Raw genomic sequence first — 17,801 nt, 5'->3', positions numbered from 1 at the left:
ATTTTCATTTCACTATTATGTAACAAAGTGGGGCGAGGTTAACTATTCAATTGACAATGTCTCGAATTTGGAAAGAAAATATAGAATGGAATGCTCTCTGTGTGTATGTAAGATTCGTCGTAGAGTTTGAAAAATATAATTACTATATTCGACATTATTTAATACAGGAATAAAAAAAATAAAAGATCGAGAAGTCTTAGTTGCAGTACATCTGTAGCCATTTCAGTCACTCAAATCGCTAGCTCAGTCGCACGCGCAAGTTTCTTTCAATTCAAATTCAAATTATGTATAGACATTCAATTATTTCTTGATACTTGTCGCTCCGCTACGCTGCTTCTCTATAGTTGTTGTTTTTATAAAGTAACTAACAGAAAGTAGAAATAGAATAGTTCCCGGTTATATTTGTGCACAATCTAATCTTCCTATCTAAGGTAAGTGCATGGTATTTTGTTGTTAGAAAAATTTACAAAAGCAATCAGCTGATTTAAGGTTAGGCCAAAAAGTAAATAAAATTATAACTCGACGAAATTTGATAACTTCTATTTCATAAACATTAGTTTTGCAATGAGTACATTTTGTAACCGTTGCGGTTATATTTCATTAACTCGCTGTAATGTCCACATGGTGTGGTTTTTGCGCAGAATTGTCAATTAATTATTGAGTTAGATCTTTTAATATGGCTTTTTGTAGGTACTAGGTACTTATATTTGTCTACAAATGTCTGTTCATTCATTTGAATGGTGATTTCATTCATTGTTTATTTATACATTGCTATCATATAGCCTCTTTTTGACTTGTCCAGATATTATGTCATACTTTCTGAACTCATTCTATAAAGTATATTATTTGCTAATAATTATGTGGAAAATTCATTATAATTATGTGTATTTTACACATCATTATTATTACATAAAAAAATATAAATAAAAATTAAATTAATAAGAACATATTTATTTTGCCCATCAACCCTTATCAGTGACTGGCAATTTTTTTGAATATTAATTTTAGCAATACCATTTTGATTTTAAGTAAAAAAGACATATTGAATCTTATATCAATTATTCAATTATCTTATATTAATTATTGAATATATATGAAATATTTTAATCTCTATATAAAATATTTACTTTAAACAGACAACTAAATATAGAGAGAAAAAATAAATAAATATACAATCTATTGTAATTGATTTTTTAAAACCATTCATTCCATTTGTATGCGCAAAAATATGTGAGAAAATAATAATAAGCATTAAAATTTTAGATATTGTTATTGGTGCTTGCTTATTTTTTTAAGATCCACATTCAAATATATCTCTTAAAAAATTGTATATAGGCTAATAATATCTTGTAAGTGAATTTTCTAAATTAATGTATTAATGTAAGAAATATTGTATATTTATTATAGTAGCTTAGTTCTTTGATTTGCAAGTATAACGTTAAGTTCAATTCTATAAGATAATTTATATAATGAATGTTTTTTCAGTACCCATGTGATTAAAAAGTTCTTGATTAGATTACTTAATTATAAATAAATATTTTTTCATTTGTTAAATAATAATAGACATAAATAAATTTGTCTCAATAACTGTATGTGGAGAGTGGAGTGTCTGAACACTATATTTCCTTTTCCTACCTTGCTTAATGAGGAAGATGGATGTAAAACTAAATCAAATATTAAATCCTGTTGAATTATCATCTCATCAGCTAAAATTTTTTTTATTACTTTACAAAAATCTGTAGAAGATACATACAATAAGAGAAAGAAGAATATATATTCTTCTTTTTCTATAGAATATATAATATAGATTCTTCTTTTTTTATCTTCTGGTCTGGGTTCTTAATGCTTAATAATTATTATGCACATATTTATGTGTATAATAAATATTACTAGTATAAAATTTATTTTATCCATTGGCCCATCCGTTATCCAAAAAATTATGTTACATAGCGATTGCTATTCTTAACTACTTATAACCATATAAAGAAATACATAAAATATTATATTATTTCTTTGTTTATATGGTTGAAAATAGTAACAACATAATATTTAGCAAGAGTTGGTCCTTCTCTCTAGCTACTCATATGTAAAATATAAAATTGTATGTATTTATTGTATGTATGTATTGTATGGTATTTATTTTTTATTGGTAAAAATAATTTTATAGTAGTAATAATCTAACTAGTACTAATCTAAGTAATGCTAACAAAGAGCTTCAAGAGAGCATTGATAATTTATTGGTGACAGAATGTATGTTGCGTTTCTTACGAATAATGATTTTAAAACGAGGATTAAACTACATGCGGGAAAAAGATAGCAAGAATTGGCAAAAATACTAACGAAATATTTAAAATATAAACATACTTACTTAATATGTTTTGAAGTAAATATTTTTATTTAAGAAGACATGATGCAATAGATGTCAGTGAAAAATAATATTTGTGTCAGTTCGTACGTAAACAAATATATATCGATATCAATAACGGCTCGGGCGAACATGTTATTGCCCCATTTAGTGTGGCCTGTCGTTAATTTTATAGGTCCTTACAGTTAGAGATAATATACTATTTACTATACTGGAGGTCCCTTATTATATTTGTCTTGTGAGAAATCGGCTTGCGGCTCACTTACGGCTTTTTAATTTAAATAACTATATTATTACTTATTTTAAACTTTACATAAATAATAAACAGGAGTTTAAGAAAGCCTAATTATATTTCGTTATTAAAGAATTTTTATTACTTGCCACATATTTTTAATGTATTAAAGTACAATGAAATATAAGTGATAATAAATATTAAATCAGCAGCCGAGCTGGGCCCTGGTTTTTTTAAAAATAAGTTTTTTTTTACTTATTCCTAAACTCTTTATAGGTTTGATTTCCCAGTGTTTGAAGTGTAAAAGCTGTTGCTTGCATTCTTTGGATAAACTTGCTAATCTCAGAAACTACATGTTATAATCCAAATAATTTCGAGGACGAAATAATCGTCTTTGCATAGACTATGCGTGCTTTGCCTCGACGCTTAAGCTAAGAAATGAAAATAATAAATAGTTCATTTCCAAAAGTGGGAATCGAACCCACAACCTTGTGCCCCTGCATCGCGAATCGCGCTTTGAGAACGGTAAAAAAGGTTAAAAAAAAATCCTTGTCCTTGTTCGTAAATCTCTATAAATAAAATACATGCTAAATATGTTTATATTATATGGAATATGTATTTATTTATTTATAAATATGTGGTATGTGCCTATTTAGTTTTTTTTGGTTTTATATTATTATTTTTTATAGTTTCGTTTTACTACTATTTACTATTTTGTCTTCTTCCTTCCCGTTTTTATTTATTTCCACAGATTTATGTCATATAGAGAATCCATTGTTGTAAACGATGTTTTTATTTTAAATATTAAATATGGATTATAACCCACTACGACTGTAGTATCAGCCGATTACGCGAACAAGTCGTTTATGTTTGTTTATAATAATTATTTTAAGTCAACACGACCTCGTTACAGTTATCATATTGAAATTTTCCTTTCATCTGTCTATCATTAGATAATATACAAGTTATATAAGCAAGATTGACCATTGGTTCAACAGACATTCCTATGTTTGTACTATCGCAATCGTTGTCAATTAAAGGGCATTGACAGGACATTCTAAAGCAATCTAGCTTCACGACGTATCCCGCGCACTGTAACGTAGGCAGAGAGACTCCAGGGTTAAGACAGTCGTTCCCCACTTTCCGTCGAATTTTGGATTACTTTACTAGCTTCACGCTGTTTCCCGCATCTAGTAGGATAGGCACAGGGTGCCTAGTATTAAGACACTCCGCTCCCCACTTTTCGTCGAATTCTGGAGGCATTGCGTGTTGAGTGGCGGAACTCGACGCCGCGCTTTTGTTTGACACCAGAGTACAGAAAATGAAAATATTAAATATTTTACTTTCTCGAGTGGGAATAGAACCTACAACCTGTGGCATTACAGTCACACGCATGTAGCCCTGCGCTATAACTGACCTTAACAAAATATAAATCTTGGTATTTTATATTATTTTATATCTATTTTCATAATTTCTTTATCTCTTAGCAGCCAAACACGTGTCAGTTTGAAAGTCCAGTAATTTAATATTTGGCATAGTTATTCAATATGGGTGACAAACAACTCTACTTAATATTAAAAAAAAAATAGGTCTTTACGTCAGAGAGCCTAAAAATATTAAAAAAATATTAGTTAAATAATATTAATGATATATGTAATAATATTTACGTACATATTGTTATGCAGAGACTTTACTTTATCGGTCATTTGTTTATAGATGGTGTTGTGGAAAGATACTTGTAATGTCATGCGATAAACTGACCCCCTGCGGCTCAGCACCGGGGGGTGACGACATATCAACGAGAATTGCGAACTATTTACAAGCTTGTATTAAATATATTGTAGATTGCGATCGCTCTATTATTTCAAATTTCGTCATGTTTGCTTAAACTAGGGTGTAAGTTCATAATAACATTGTGTGCGTTGTTTTCGTAACTTTTGCTTACGCTATATTATTTTTAGCAATGCTTACATTTTGTGTTAATTATAGACTTTGGTAGATTTGCTGATAATTTATTGAATTTAATAAACATATTTAAATTAAATATAAAACATATACAACCTTTTCTACGCCTATCTACATATATTTTTCTTATTTCTTCATGAGCCCCTTGTACATAGGTATTTAGGAAGGCGACAATTATTTAGTGATGTTGTTCTTTTTCATTAATTATTAATCAGATCTCTTAAAAGCGCGGCGTTGTGTTCCGCCACTCAACACTCAATGCTTCCAGAATTTTTCTAAAGTTTTTCTATAATCTATAATATCAGTTCTTATCTAGAATATATTTCGGAGATGGCACTATCAAGAGCATTTCAAATTTGGTAAAATAAAAAAAAGAGTTCGGCCTCTCGGTACCAGTATTAATACAAGCATTTATGAAATGGTCCAGGGTTTATCAATGACAATTGGGCCACAAGCATTGCTCTCTGGTACCCCCGTAGTGAATCCATGAAGTTCTAAAGAGTTTCTTTTCTAATGTTTTGAAACATGATGATAAAATAAATTTAAGGATTCCGGACCCTTTTCATCGCACTTGTCTGTTAACTGGTATTTCTGAAACGACCTATTTGCAAAAACATTTTCTCATAAATAAACAACGAAATGGATAACCTAGCTAATATCTAGATTATAAATAAGTAAATAGCCATTTAAACTGTTAACTATAAAAAAAAAGATAAATTACTTTGACGTAGATCTTTTATTTAGTTCAACAATGTCTTTAATGACTTCACTAGTGACGTTCAATTTAGACGACTTAATAACCCATTTAGCTCCATTTCTTGGTCAAATTCGTCGTCAGCATCACAAAATAGGAAATGTTATGTTAGCTTATCATTTATTTTATTATTAAATTCGGTAAACTTATTTGTGCCAAATATAATTGCGCGCTGATATCTTACTTCCACTTGTTTAGTTCCTTTGGTCTAGTGAGACGTGATTGCTGCTTGGATTTCATATATATTTTTTATCTTATTTCAACTTTACATTTTTAGATAAATTAATATTGAATTTGATTGTGTAAGTTTATTTTGCTTATTGAATACAGTACTCAATTAGTTAACGATTTGTATACATAGTAATAGTACAGATAAACTATTGAATTTTATGATACAATTGTTAATATAGAAAATGTAATTTATTATTATTATTACAATAGTATTTAATAATTTTAATGATATTTTATTTCATGTACACCATTGTAATTATATAAATATCACTTAATGTTAAAGACCTTGTGAAGAAGAACTGAGTTTCATTATTGTTCCATTTCTCACTCGTTATTCTTACAATTTCCTTTAATGGCGTTCTAATAACTGTAATAAAACTATATAATTTTACTTTTACTATATAGTGTAAGTTTTTCATGTTTTCATATGAATAATTTTTATGATAATTTTCTGCAGAAAAGCATGGAGGGTCCCGCAGGACCATCACCATGTTGCGTAGGAGAAACAATGGAGCCCATGAACAGACTTAGTATGAACAGTAATTGCGAATGCGACAAAACACAAAGTGAAGTCAGGGTGAAGAGTAAGCGATATGGAAGGGGAGCAGTGTCATCAGGTATGTAATACTATTTTTATTTTCCGACTTTCCGCCGAATTTCGAGACATTGCATCTTGTTACCAGAACGAGGGAAGAAAAATATTAAATAATTGATTCCAACGAGTGGGAATCGAACCCACAACTAATACTACCTGTACGTGCTACAGTCACAGGCTTTGTCACTGTGCCATGACAACCTCTTGTTTTTTTATATATTCATCATATGTCAATCAATGTAAAAAATATGATATAATTATAACACTATTTTCTGACCCACTTCTTGTCGTTCAATTTGCTTAAATATATAAACATGCGTTTGTTGCTGATGGCGATACAATATTTTCATAGCATGTAACTGTCCCGATTTGATGAAATAATTCACGGTGTTGAGTTTAGCCACTTCAGAGACACTCAACAGTCGAGAGACTCTTCTGATAATTGTAGAGCTAAGTATCTTAATTGTAGATACTACACATAAGTGTAACATTTTTTTTATATTCACACGTATACACTCTGTTCCCCACTTACCGCCGAATTTTGAAGGCCTTGCGTGTTGAGTGGCGGAACTCTACGCTGCGCATTGTCTCGACATCAGAGCTAAGAAATGGAAATAACTTAGCTTCACGCTTTATCCCTAGCGGGAAAGTCAGAGAGAACGGACCGAGAGAAACGCTACGGTCTCTACATAGCTCTTTCGCCTCGTCCGGGGGTCTTCAGGCTTTTTACGTGACTTTCTTCCGGTATCTATGATACTGTGGTTTCAAAGGTCAACCGACGTCTCCACCTACCTCTATTACCACTGGAAATTTAAATTTAAATAATTCATATCCTAGAGTGGGGATCGAACCCACACCAGTCGCGTTTACAGTCACAGTTTGTGCCCCTGTGCCACGGCTGGGCTCCTGTCCTGTTCCTGCAATGGAGTTGTTAATATTTTTAATACATAATAATAATTAATAATACTTTTTTTCGGTGACATGACTGGGAACCTATAGGTAAAAAAAATCAGATGCGTAAAATTAAATTATAAATCTCTAAATATAATCGCAATAAGCATATTTCATGTCATTCTATGCCGATAACATTTTTTACATGTTACGCGAATAATAAAAGCAAGCTTGTAAGTAGGTCAAAAAAGCGTCAATTGTGTCAAGCTTACTAACACTTATCTGACTGACGCGATTGTAAATTCTAATAGATAAGTATTAGAAGATTGTTGCTAGAGTGTTTTTTTAATAAGTTCCTCTTATCGGAACTTGAGACTTTAGTTTAATTTTATTCTGATCTCTGAAATTTCATCATTGTTAATTTTTAGCAATGGGTTTTTTATATACCAATATTATATTATATTTTTTCCTTATAACTTAACAAAAAATTTTTTGATAGTACTTGTAACGCGTTGGCGCGAAAGTGTTATTTTGCGTCAGCCAGATTTTGCAAGATAAATCGAATGGTTAACTAACTCTTTAAAATAAGAAAAAAAATATATTGTAGTTACTTTAACAGTATATTACGCGATAATTAAGGTTTAGCTGAGAGAAAAATATCTAAAGCGTATATATTTCTTACTTTAGGTCTTAGATAATATACTTTTATTATTGTTTTTACAGGATTGACACACGAATGCGGAGTTTTCGGTGCAATAGGAACAGGTGACTGGCCAACGCAAGTGGACGTAGGTCAAGTAATATGCCTTGGACTGGTCGCATTACAACACAGGTAGAGTTTTTTCAGCTTCACGCTATATCCCGTGCGCAGCAGGGCAGGCAGAGGAAACCTAATGTAAAGACATAAACTTTTCGAATTCTTTATTTTCGAATTCCTAAATTCTGGAAGTATTGCATAAATATCTCATTAAATATTTAATTTACTAGAGTGGACATCGAACTCGCAACCTGTCACGCTTACAGTCACACTGTACCCCTCAGCTACGACTGGACTTAGGATTTCATATAATATTATGCGGCTTCTCCTGAGTGAGCTCTTCTTCTCCTGAGCCCCATGGGAAATGTTGCGTGGTGGGTGCTTTTAGTGGCTTTCAGCCACATTGCTCAAAAATTACGGCGATTAGATATAAATTAAAATTTCATGAATTGAATTTACAAACATCGTGTATTATAAATACTTCAATAATTCCTAATTAAAATTATTTTTATAATAATTAACCGAGAAAAATTAAATATTATAATTTTGAATAAGCGTGATGAATTTAAATTATTCTATCAAAAGAAATAGTAATAATAAAGTCCCAATAATACGCATATTTTTATTTTACCAGTATTTAAATGTTTCTCGCGATATGGATACACGCGATAGCCATCACCAGATGAACACGTTTTTATTTATCGTAGGTCATGGTGCAGGTTATCAATTCATACAAGTAGATAACTTGTACTTAACGCATATTATAATAATGCAAATTAATTAAATGTGAGTGAAGTCCTTAAAAGGTTTAGTGATATTCGTTCAAGCGTGCATTTGTAAACGCGACTTTTGTGGGTTCGATTCCTACTCGAGAAAATGAAATATTTAATATCTATTTCCTACAGCTCTTGTAACAAAGGAAATCGCGGCCCTATGCGACAGGCAATTTGTTAAGTGGTTGCACCCAGATTCTCAACCGGACCAGAGAGGTTAAAACTAACACCTGTCTTGCTTAGACAGACACACCAATAGTGTAACGAGGATTTGGTATAAATTTAGCTTCACCCTGTATCCCGTACATAACAAGTTTGGTAGAGGGGACCTGGAAACCTAGTATTAAGGTACCCGTCCGTTGTCCATAAGACATTTCCGTTCTCCACATCTTACTTCCGTCATGTCCTCGAAATATTACGTGTAGAGAGCTGAACTTAACGCGGCAGACCGTGAAAAATGAAAATATTAAATATTTCATTTAGTAGGAATCGAACCCACAATCTGTCGCGCTTACAGTCTTGTCGTGCTTGTGACTCAGCATTTATTTTTAAAATTAATAAAAAATATTTAATAAGTCTCTCAATTACAAATCATTCGATTCTTCAATTATAATACAATGTTGGACAACATGATTAAATTACGAAAACGATCTCTAGAAACTGAAATACTGTTTTATCATGTCAAGGGCGATTACAATTCATCTCGGCTAGTGTTGCCATTACTTGAACCGGACACTGATAATAATTTGAAGATAAATTTAATAATTTATTTGAAACAGGTTTAAACTAGTGGTAACTTAGATAGACGTAATTCGTTTGATATTTTTTGTTTGAAATTGAATACAATTGAAACTCGTGATTTTGTAGATATGTTTTTTAAAATTGAAATATTCGTTTAAACATTATGATGTGCTTAATGCATATAATTTTCTTGTCGCTTGATGTTATTTACTTTAGTAAAATTTAAAGCTTTCGAAACTCGTAAACCTTTACTTGTAATTAAAAAAAAAAGAATGAAAAAAATTCTATTTAGGAAATAAATATTTCTTATTATCAACGTCACTCGTTTCCCGAAGTTTGATAGCAATACATAAACAGTATTTTAAAAAGTTAAGGGGCTAGTCAATTTTGTGAAATTGAAGAGCCTTATTACTCTTAGATTTGTACACGGTACCATATTTAGTTGGTACAAATTTCACTGTATTTAATTTTATTTTATATTTCTCTATCATATTTTCAAAATATATACCTGGACAACTTGTGTATATCCAAAAAAGAGTAAACCATTAATTTAATAAAAAAAATTATTAAACATAACTTGATCCACTTGAGGTCAGTCTCTTTATGTATATAAATATGTTTTTTCTTTTCAGAGGACAAGAATCGGCGGGTATAGTGACATCAGAGGGCAAGAGCGCACGCACCTTCAACACACACAAGGGCATGGGGCTTATCAACAATATATTTAATGATGAAGCCATGAAAAAACTGAAAGGCAACCTTGGAATTGGTCATACGAGGTTAGTTTTAATAACTTCATTTTTATTAGCTTCGCATTATAATCCGCATATAGAAGCACAGCTGCACGTTTGTCTGTATCCAATGGGGTGTTGGTACCGACACTGTTACACGGCAGCGGAACGTGGGCATTAAAGAAGAATGAAAGAAAGACGAATGCTGAGGAGATCTAATTCCTTCGAAGAATATGCGGAGTCAGCTGCGCTGAATTCGCAAGGAAGAGATAGATATAGATGGCACGGTGGGAATGAAGAAGAACGTGCTCAGCTGGTTTGGAGACGTCGAAGGAATGAGTGACGAAAGAAAGAACGACAAAAAAGATTTGTGAAGGTGTAGTGAACATCACATGTTCTCTTTTAAAGCACATAAAATTAACTTAAATAATAACAAACACAATAACGTATATTATTTATTTAATATTTTGTACAGATATTCAACATCAGCGGCGTCAGAGGAAGTGAATTGTCAGCCGTTTGTAGTTCACACGGCGCACGGGGAGCTCGCGGTGGCACACAACGGGGAACTTGTTAATTGTAGCAGTTTGCGTAAGATGGTAAGAGAAAGAGTACTTTCTTGAGAGTCAGCTCGTTTTGTTAGTTAGCTGTAGATGGCTGCGTACATTTGATTTTAAGATTCTATTTCACTTTTGATTATTGTCTTCTCGAGTTAAGCTCAGGAAACTATGAGGAGGCCACGACTCGAATGTACTATAAGTACAGCTTATTGCATTATTTAAGCAGGGTTTTTATTTAAAAAATTTATGTGATACAGCAAAAGCCATACTTTCCATGACTATAAAGACATGGGTAGTGTGGGTTTTTAAATGGTTTAATAGTTTTAATTTTTTGGTCGAAATCTATTAGAATTATTTAACAAACGAAATATTAGTATTTTTTATTTAAATATAATCTTAGTAAATTCCTGTATTACAATTTTGGACGTAGCAGAATTTTGTACCAGATTTTTGGTCTTTTTGATTCAAAACCGTCTATCCAATTTCCATTATTTTCTAATATTTAATGTTATAAACAGGTATTGGGCCGTGGTGTAGGATTATCAACTCATTCGGACTCTGAGCTTATCACACAAGCACTTTGCCTGAACCCACCAGAGGGAGAAAACAATGGACCGGACTGGCCTGCTAGAATTAATAATCTTATGAGGTTTGTTTAAATTGAATTTAATACAATTATGTAAATACACATAAATATGTAGATTTCTTATGTTATTCTTTATTACCATTATTACATCCCTAAAAGAGAAATTCATAAATACTTCTCTGATTCTATTCTTTGAATTAATTCTGTGAATCAGTTTTCCTGTTTTTATACAAAATAATAAAATACATTATATTCAATTCCAGGCTGGCTCCTCTAAGTTATTCGTTGGTGATAATGCTCAAAGACAAAATATATGCTGTGCGAGATCCGTATGGGAATAGGCCACTGTGCCTCGGCAAGATACTGCCTCTGGGATCATCATGTATGTATTGTTTTTATATATTTTAATAATAATTCATTTTAGCAATTTTAGAGATATTCCATGTTGAATGGCGGAACTTAACGTGGTGCTTGGTCTGCTTATTAGAGCAAAGGAATGAAAATAATAAATTTTTCTAAGTATCGATTCCACAATCGTTGCGTTTACAGTCATACTAGAACTATTCTCCTGTTTCTGGCCGTAATAAATAATAAATGACGTCACACGAATTATATGATGATTTAAAATAAATTGTTTCGAAATTACGTTTGTATTTTAGGATTTCTTGTCACACTTCGTCGAGATGTCGACTTCTTCCACCTTCTTAACGTGTGACGTAATTTAGGATGACCCCTTATACCTCATAGTATTTAAAATGGATCTAAACTTTTGCAAATGTTATTATATCGCTCATATGGCGCAAGAATGTTTTCGAAAAGTATATGTACAATATAGTTATATGTAAAGACTATTTATAAAACTTTGACTACGGCTTGTTATTTTTCATACAGTGCAAATACGTCATTGTTGTACCAAATGACCGATACAATATTTAACGCAGCGCTTGGCCCCCTTTACCAGAGTGAGTGGGAATCGAACCCACAACCTGTCGCGTTTACAGTCGCACGCTTGTCTGTAAATTACCGATATAAAAATCAGCATTACGCATATCCCGCAGCACGGTAGGCAGAAGGAACCTACTGTTAAGACACTCCTATCCTCATTTTTCACTGAATTCTGGAGGTATCAATTAGCGATATCATAATAATAAATAATGTTATCATTGACTGTGGTCTTTCAGATGTCTACAAATCATCATCATCGAAGCATGCCACGGGTAATGCATGACATACATTTTATCATTATTTCATTTAAATATGATTAACAATGTGCCTATTAAACTATAAGGGAATGCATGAATGAATGAAACAAAGTATGAAGAATCCATGTTTTTATCATTATCCATCCTTATAAGTAATGTATCTTTTTTTGTCGTATTTTGAAACTAACTATAAATTTCATCATCATTAGTTTAATTTTTTTATTACCAACATGTTAAAATTGGGTAATTGTTTAATTGGCATGTGTGTTTGTCTTTGAACTTACATATTATAACATGAAAGAGTAAAGTTTGCTACAAAATTAATAAAAAAAAACTTGTGCATGAACATTTATATTTATTTCTCTAATTAAAAAATCCATAGTGCTATCTTTTTAATTTAAAAAGAAAAGGATGGCCTAATAACTAATAAAGTATGTGAATGTGAATGAGTAAAGTTTGCTGCCAAATTAAATTAAAAAAGCATATATATGAACATGCTTTAATAATGGAATAAAAATAAAGTATGTTTTAAATAGATTTAATAGAACTAAAAAGACTTATAAGTGTATTAATATTGACAGTCCTTATGAATGGTAGTGCGAAGAATGGTTTAGAAGACAAAGCCGAAGGCTGGGTGGTGTCTTCAGAATCCTGCGGTTTCCTTTCTATTGGTAAGTTATTTTTGTATTTATGTGTATTTTTTGTGATTATTGATTTCTTGTTCTTTGATTAAAGTAACTTTCGTTGTAGATTTTCAATTTTCCGATAATTTTATCTTATCCTACTAATATTTTGATATGAAATTTTGTAGGATGGATGTTTGTTCCAATTTTACGCAATAACTATTGAATGGATTTTGATTAAACTTTACAGTAACATAGTTTATTTGTCAAAATTACAAATATATTAAAATTTATGAAAAGTTTTTATATAATTTGGTTATAATATAACAATAACTTTTAGCAGACCAAGGTATATTTTTTAAAATGGCTTCTAGGTCGGAATTAAAACTGAAATCAAAACAATTAATTCAGTTAAATAAACGCAAACTGAAAGCCTAAAATTGTAGAACTGTCTTATCACATTAATATATAAATAAAATAATAAATTGATATAGAATGGATTTGTTATTTCTTAGTAACTCTATATCGGTATTTATTATTATTTACTTCAGTAGTGTAGCAAAAATTTCCCACAAGTAAGATATTCTTATCAGTTTGTTATTGTGTGAATGTTTACTGTTTACTTTTACATAATTGTTGAGTACAATTATAAATGCACATGACATTGTAAATATTGTAATAATTTTTTTTGTTATTAAAAATGTGAATATAAAATAGATATCAATACATTTTTATAAAAATATTATTACTATCGCTAAGACTATGATGAGTATATTATGTTACTCTTATTGGGTTACTACAACTGATTCGAATTAACAAAAAATGTTTTGTTATATTGATCGGAGAAAGTCTTCCCCGATCAAACCGTGATAAAACATAGTCATGTTTTATCACGTTAATCAACCCACTATACGGTATTATACTTTTAAGAATAAATCTTAAAAGAAAAATTATCATCACCTCCAGGTGCACGCTACGTGAGAGAAGTGTTACCAGGCGAGATTGTAGAAATGTCACGGCACGGCATTCGCACTGTCGACGTGGTGGAGCGTCCCGCCGGCAAGCACCAGGCCTTCTGCATCTTCGAATATGTTTACTTTGCGAGGGCCGACAGTATCTTTGAAGGTAAGTGCACAATTTGGTATTGATGCATTAAAATAATTTCTAGCAAAAGCACTTCTATCTATATATATACTATCTATTAACGCAATACCGGTACTATAATTTTCCTTTAATTTGTCGTTAATATGCTCCATAATACACCATAAACCAGGTGTTTGCTGCCATTCTAGGATTATGCATGCATGTGTATTTGCTGATATTAGTTGCCTCCTGCTCATCCAAGTAGTACTGGGATGTATGGTGGAGCACCCTAAAGTAAAGTAGGCCTTATTTGACACTATATCTAAAGTACAGTTGGTGGTACACCCTGCAGAGAAGTACCAGGTCTTCTAATGATTAGTAGCATCTGAAGAATCACCTTCATAATATGAAGTATGAAGATATATATGAAGTATATATTTCCTGCATACTCATGTACCCCTGGTATTTCGGCGCATCATGTTATCACTTACTCCTTTACTCACTTACTCACTCACTCACCATTGTAATTTTTTTCAATTAAATGTTCGTTATACTTGCTATTCAGGTCAAATGGTGTACTCAGCGCGACTACAGTGCGGGCGCATGTTAGCGCGCGAGTCGCCCGTAGACGCCGATATCGTGTCCTCCGTGCCCGAATCTGGAACCGCTGCTGCACATGGTTATGCTAGACAGGTACTCTTATTGATTTTGGCTTCACGCTGCATCTCTTATATATCAGGTTAAGCTGAAGGAACCTGAGAACCTAGTGCTAGGACACTGTTCTCATTAATAAAAATAATTGTATTAACCAATAAATATATTTTTTCCTCGCCAGTCTGGAATACCATTCATGGAAGTGCTCTGCAAGAACAGATACGTGGGGCGCACTTTCATTCAACCCTCAACCCGCCTACGTCAACTTGGGGTCGCTAAGAAATTTGGTGCCCTCTCCGAGAACGTGCGAGGAAAACGTATCGTGCTTATAGATGATTCGATTGTGAGAGGAAACACTATTGGACCTATTATAAAGCTGCTGAGGGATGCTGGAGCTGCTGAGGTGAGTTGATTTTATTTTTATTTCTTTTTATCTCTTCACGCTGTATCAAGCAATTAGAAGTGTATGCAAAGGGAGTCTCGTGTTACAGCTGTCCTCTCTCATCATTCCGCCGAATTTCGGAGGCATTGCGTGTTAAATGCCGCTCTTTCTCTCGACACCAGAATGAAGAAATGAACATATTAAATATTTCATTTCCTCAGTGTGAGTCGAACCTACAACCAGCCGTGTTTACAATCACGCTCTTGTCTCTACGGTCTCTGACGTTTTAAAATTTTATAAATCTCACTTAATTTTTTCACAGGTACATATTAGGATAGCATCCCCACCTCTCAAATACCCATGTTACATGGGCATCAACATACCGACTAGGGAAGAACTTATCGCGAATAAAATGGATTCTTTCAAATTAGCTGAACATGTTGGTAAGTAAATCATATTTTAAACTAGCCCGCTCGCGGATTCACCCGCTAGAACTAAACAATTGTGAATTACTTCCGTGTTCTAATAACATTATCATTTTAAAGGCAACATCCATACATTGAAAAGTAAAGTGGCAGTCAATTCAATAATTAAATTGTTTTGTAGTAATTTAGTCGAAGCAAATACTTGATATAACTTTTTTTATTAATGAACCGATTTAAATAAGACAAACACCGAATCTAAATGTTGTAGCTGCAGTCTAAGGGAAGCTTACAGCAGCAGCAGCAGGTGCTCAAGCGTACGACTGTAAACATGACGGCTATGGGTTCGATTCTAACTCGGAAAAATTAAACATTTAATATTTTCATTTCCTCGCTCTAGCAAACTAGACAAAACACGGGTGTCAGTTCTGCTACTCAATAGGCAGGTTACTCATGGGGTGAAGATAAAAAAATATATGCTCGTATTATGATAATGTTATATGGGTGACACATCTTTTATGTAATTTTAATATTTTATTTAACAACCATTTTATTTTCCAAAACAGGCTCAGACAGTCTCGAATACCTCAGTGTAGAAGGTCTAGTGAGTGCGGTACATTATAACATGAAGGTGACACCGAGCGATGGTGTTGGAGGTCATTGCACCGCTTGCTTAACCGGGGATTACCCTGGAGGACTGCCTGATGACGTCGACTGGTGAAACCTCGTCCTGGGAAAACCCCGGATATCGATATAACGAGTAGTTATACATAAGTAGAAGTACATATACGTAAGAGTGTATAGAATAAATGTTTTATGCTCCAAGCTATGAAATAATGCAAAACTTTTTCGTTTAGCCAATCAAAAAATGTGAATATAACTGAGTGTGTTTCTAACTAATGGTTGCCAAAAAACTTTAATTTCAATATAACTTTAAATCTTATCAAAATAGGTTTAGTTGGCTACCGTGTAATAGAATTATTAATTAATTCTCGTATTGAAATTTTATTTTTTAATAATGTTATGTCAAAGATCAGTGTTTCTTTTAAATACAATGATTAATGCAGAATAAATACAGATTTGTAATATTTGTTAGTATTCAAATTCAAGATTTCATAATTTAGTTTTAGATGAAATAATTGTTATTTCATTTAATAAACTGTATTCTTTTCAAAATATTTTATTGATTAGTAGTAAAACCAGTTAATGTGGCGCTTTTTCATAATAATATTTAAGTTGTACATTTAATTTTTTCTTATAGAGATATGCTATCTTAATAAAAAACGTTATAATTTGCAAGTATACATTTTGCATAAAAAAGAGAAATTTAATACCATTTGTATATGGTTACTTATTTTTGGCAAGTCCATAATTTCAGTCAGCTTATTGGTTATTAATGAAATATTCTATGTTTTGGAGTTTGAACCAGTCCATCAGTCCATTCATAATATGCTACAAAAATTACTGTTTCATATCATCTGTTTTCTCAACAATACGTGATAAGGGCAGATTATTTTACGCCTGTCATTGTATAATCAGGCTATTAAAAAAAAACAAAACATTGTTCCAAAAAAATATTATAGGTTTGGTAGTTCCCTATTTTTATATTTAATAGTTTTTTAATACATTAAATTTAATAATAAGAAGATTTTTTAATAGATTTGAAGCCGTAGTATTGCAGCGGCATCGCGTCTCATTAAAAAGGCAACTCTTGTTTGTTCTATTTCCACTTGCAAGACTAAGCGCTTCGTGGAGTTCTGCCGCTCAACACGCAATGTCTCGATTCGAATTGAACACTGGGACCGCTCTGCCTATCCTGCTATACACGGGATACAGCGTGAAGCTAAAAAAAAGAATATGGAAATGAAGTAACATTACCATTCTCTTTCTTACGCCCATTTACGACCTTAATATTATAAAGACAATAATTGGGACCAATGAAAAATAAATATTACCTAAGACTATTTCACATGTTTTTTGCATGTAACTCTAAAACTCAGACACTCGATTTTTTTTATTATATACAAATATATTATATTTAGATATATTTTAGATGCTTTCCTAAGTAGAGGTTGTATTTTTAAATGTTTGATTATAAGACCGAGTCGTGCTGGTTTCGACTTGGTTATATTTTAAGACCTTATTTTATATTCGAGCGTTATAGTGATTTTTTTATTAATATTATATGTAAAAGTCAACTGAAAATTATATAGGAACAATATGCTTATTATCTTTTACTGTTTTCTTATATACG

The 17,801-nt window shown here is 31.9% G+C and overlaps 1 protein-coding gene across 3 annotated transcripts; it reads left to right on the top strand.

The window, feature by feature from the left end:
- Positions 1 to 230: 230 nt before the first annotated feature.
- LOC146534847 (amidophosphoribosyltransferase-like) lies at positions 231 to 16,654 on the top strand. Of its 3 annotated transcripts, XM_085193023.1 has the most exons (14): positions 232 to 431; positions 6,005 to 6,164; positions 7,757 to 7,865; positions 9,937 to 10,083; positions 10,511 to 10,634; positions 11,114 to 11,244; positions 11,445 to 11,563; positions 12,363 to 12,398; positions 12,965 to 13,054; positions 13,973 to 14,131; positions 14,655 to 14,782; positions 14,925 to 15,146; positions 15,448 to 15,568; positions 16,114 to 16,653. In XM_085193023.1, exons 2-14 carry the CDS (start codon positions 6,011 to 6,013, stop codon positions 16,266 to 16,268), a joined length of 1,695 nt encoding a protein of 564 aa, XP_085049149.1. In that variant the 5' UTR covers positions 232 to 431; positions 6,005 to 6,010; the 3' UTR covers positions 16,269 to 16,653. The 3 variants fall into 3 exon arrangements, with proteins under 3 accessions (XP_085049151.1, XP_085049149.1, XP_085049150.1); XM_085193025.1 differs by lacking the exon at positions 12,363 to 12,398 and having other exon boundaries at positions 231 to 431; positions 16,114 to 16,654; XM_085193024.1 differs by lacking the exon at positions 232 to 431 and having other exon boundaries at positions 16,114 to 16,654.
- The last annotated feature ends 1,147 nt before the right edge of the window (positions 16,655 to 17,801 follow it).

Source organism: Heliconius melpomene, chromosome 11 (assembly GCF_056956725.1).
Source record: "Heliconius melpomene rosina isolate 202511_hmr_F chromosome 11, ASM5695672v1, whole genome shotgun sequence".
Classification (NCBI taxonomy): domain Eukaryota; kingdom Metazoa; phylum Arthropoda; class Insecta; order Lepidoptera; family Nymphalidae; genus Heliconius; species Heliconius melpomene.
Note: the sequence above shows the minus strand (reverse complement) of the source record. Positions and strands in the feature narration are given on the sequence as shown.

What these genes read in the sequence shown, in the direction of transcription:
- LOC146534847 (XM_085193024.1), top strand. Translation starts at nt 6,011, where the DNA reads ATGGAGGGTCCCGCAGGACCATCACCATGTTGCGTAGGAGAAACAATG. An exon ending in CTGGTCGCATTACAACACAG is followed by an intron (nt 7,866 to 9,936) that starts GTAGAGTTTTTT and finishes TTTTCTTTTCAG; the next exon opens with AGGACAAGAATCGGCGGGTA. An exon ending in CACATGGTTATGCTAGACAG is followed by an intron (nt 14,783 to 14,924) that starts GTACTCTTATTG and finishes TTTCCTCGCCAG; the next exon opens with TCTGGAATACCATTCATGGA.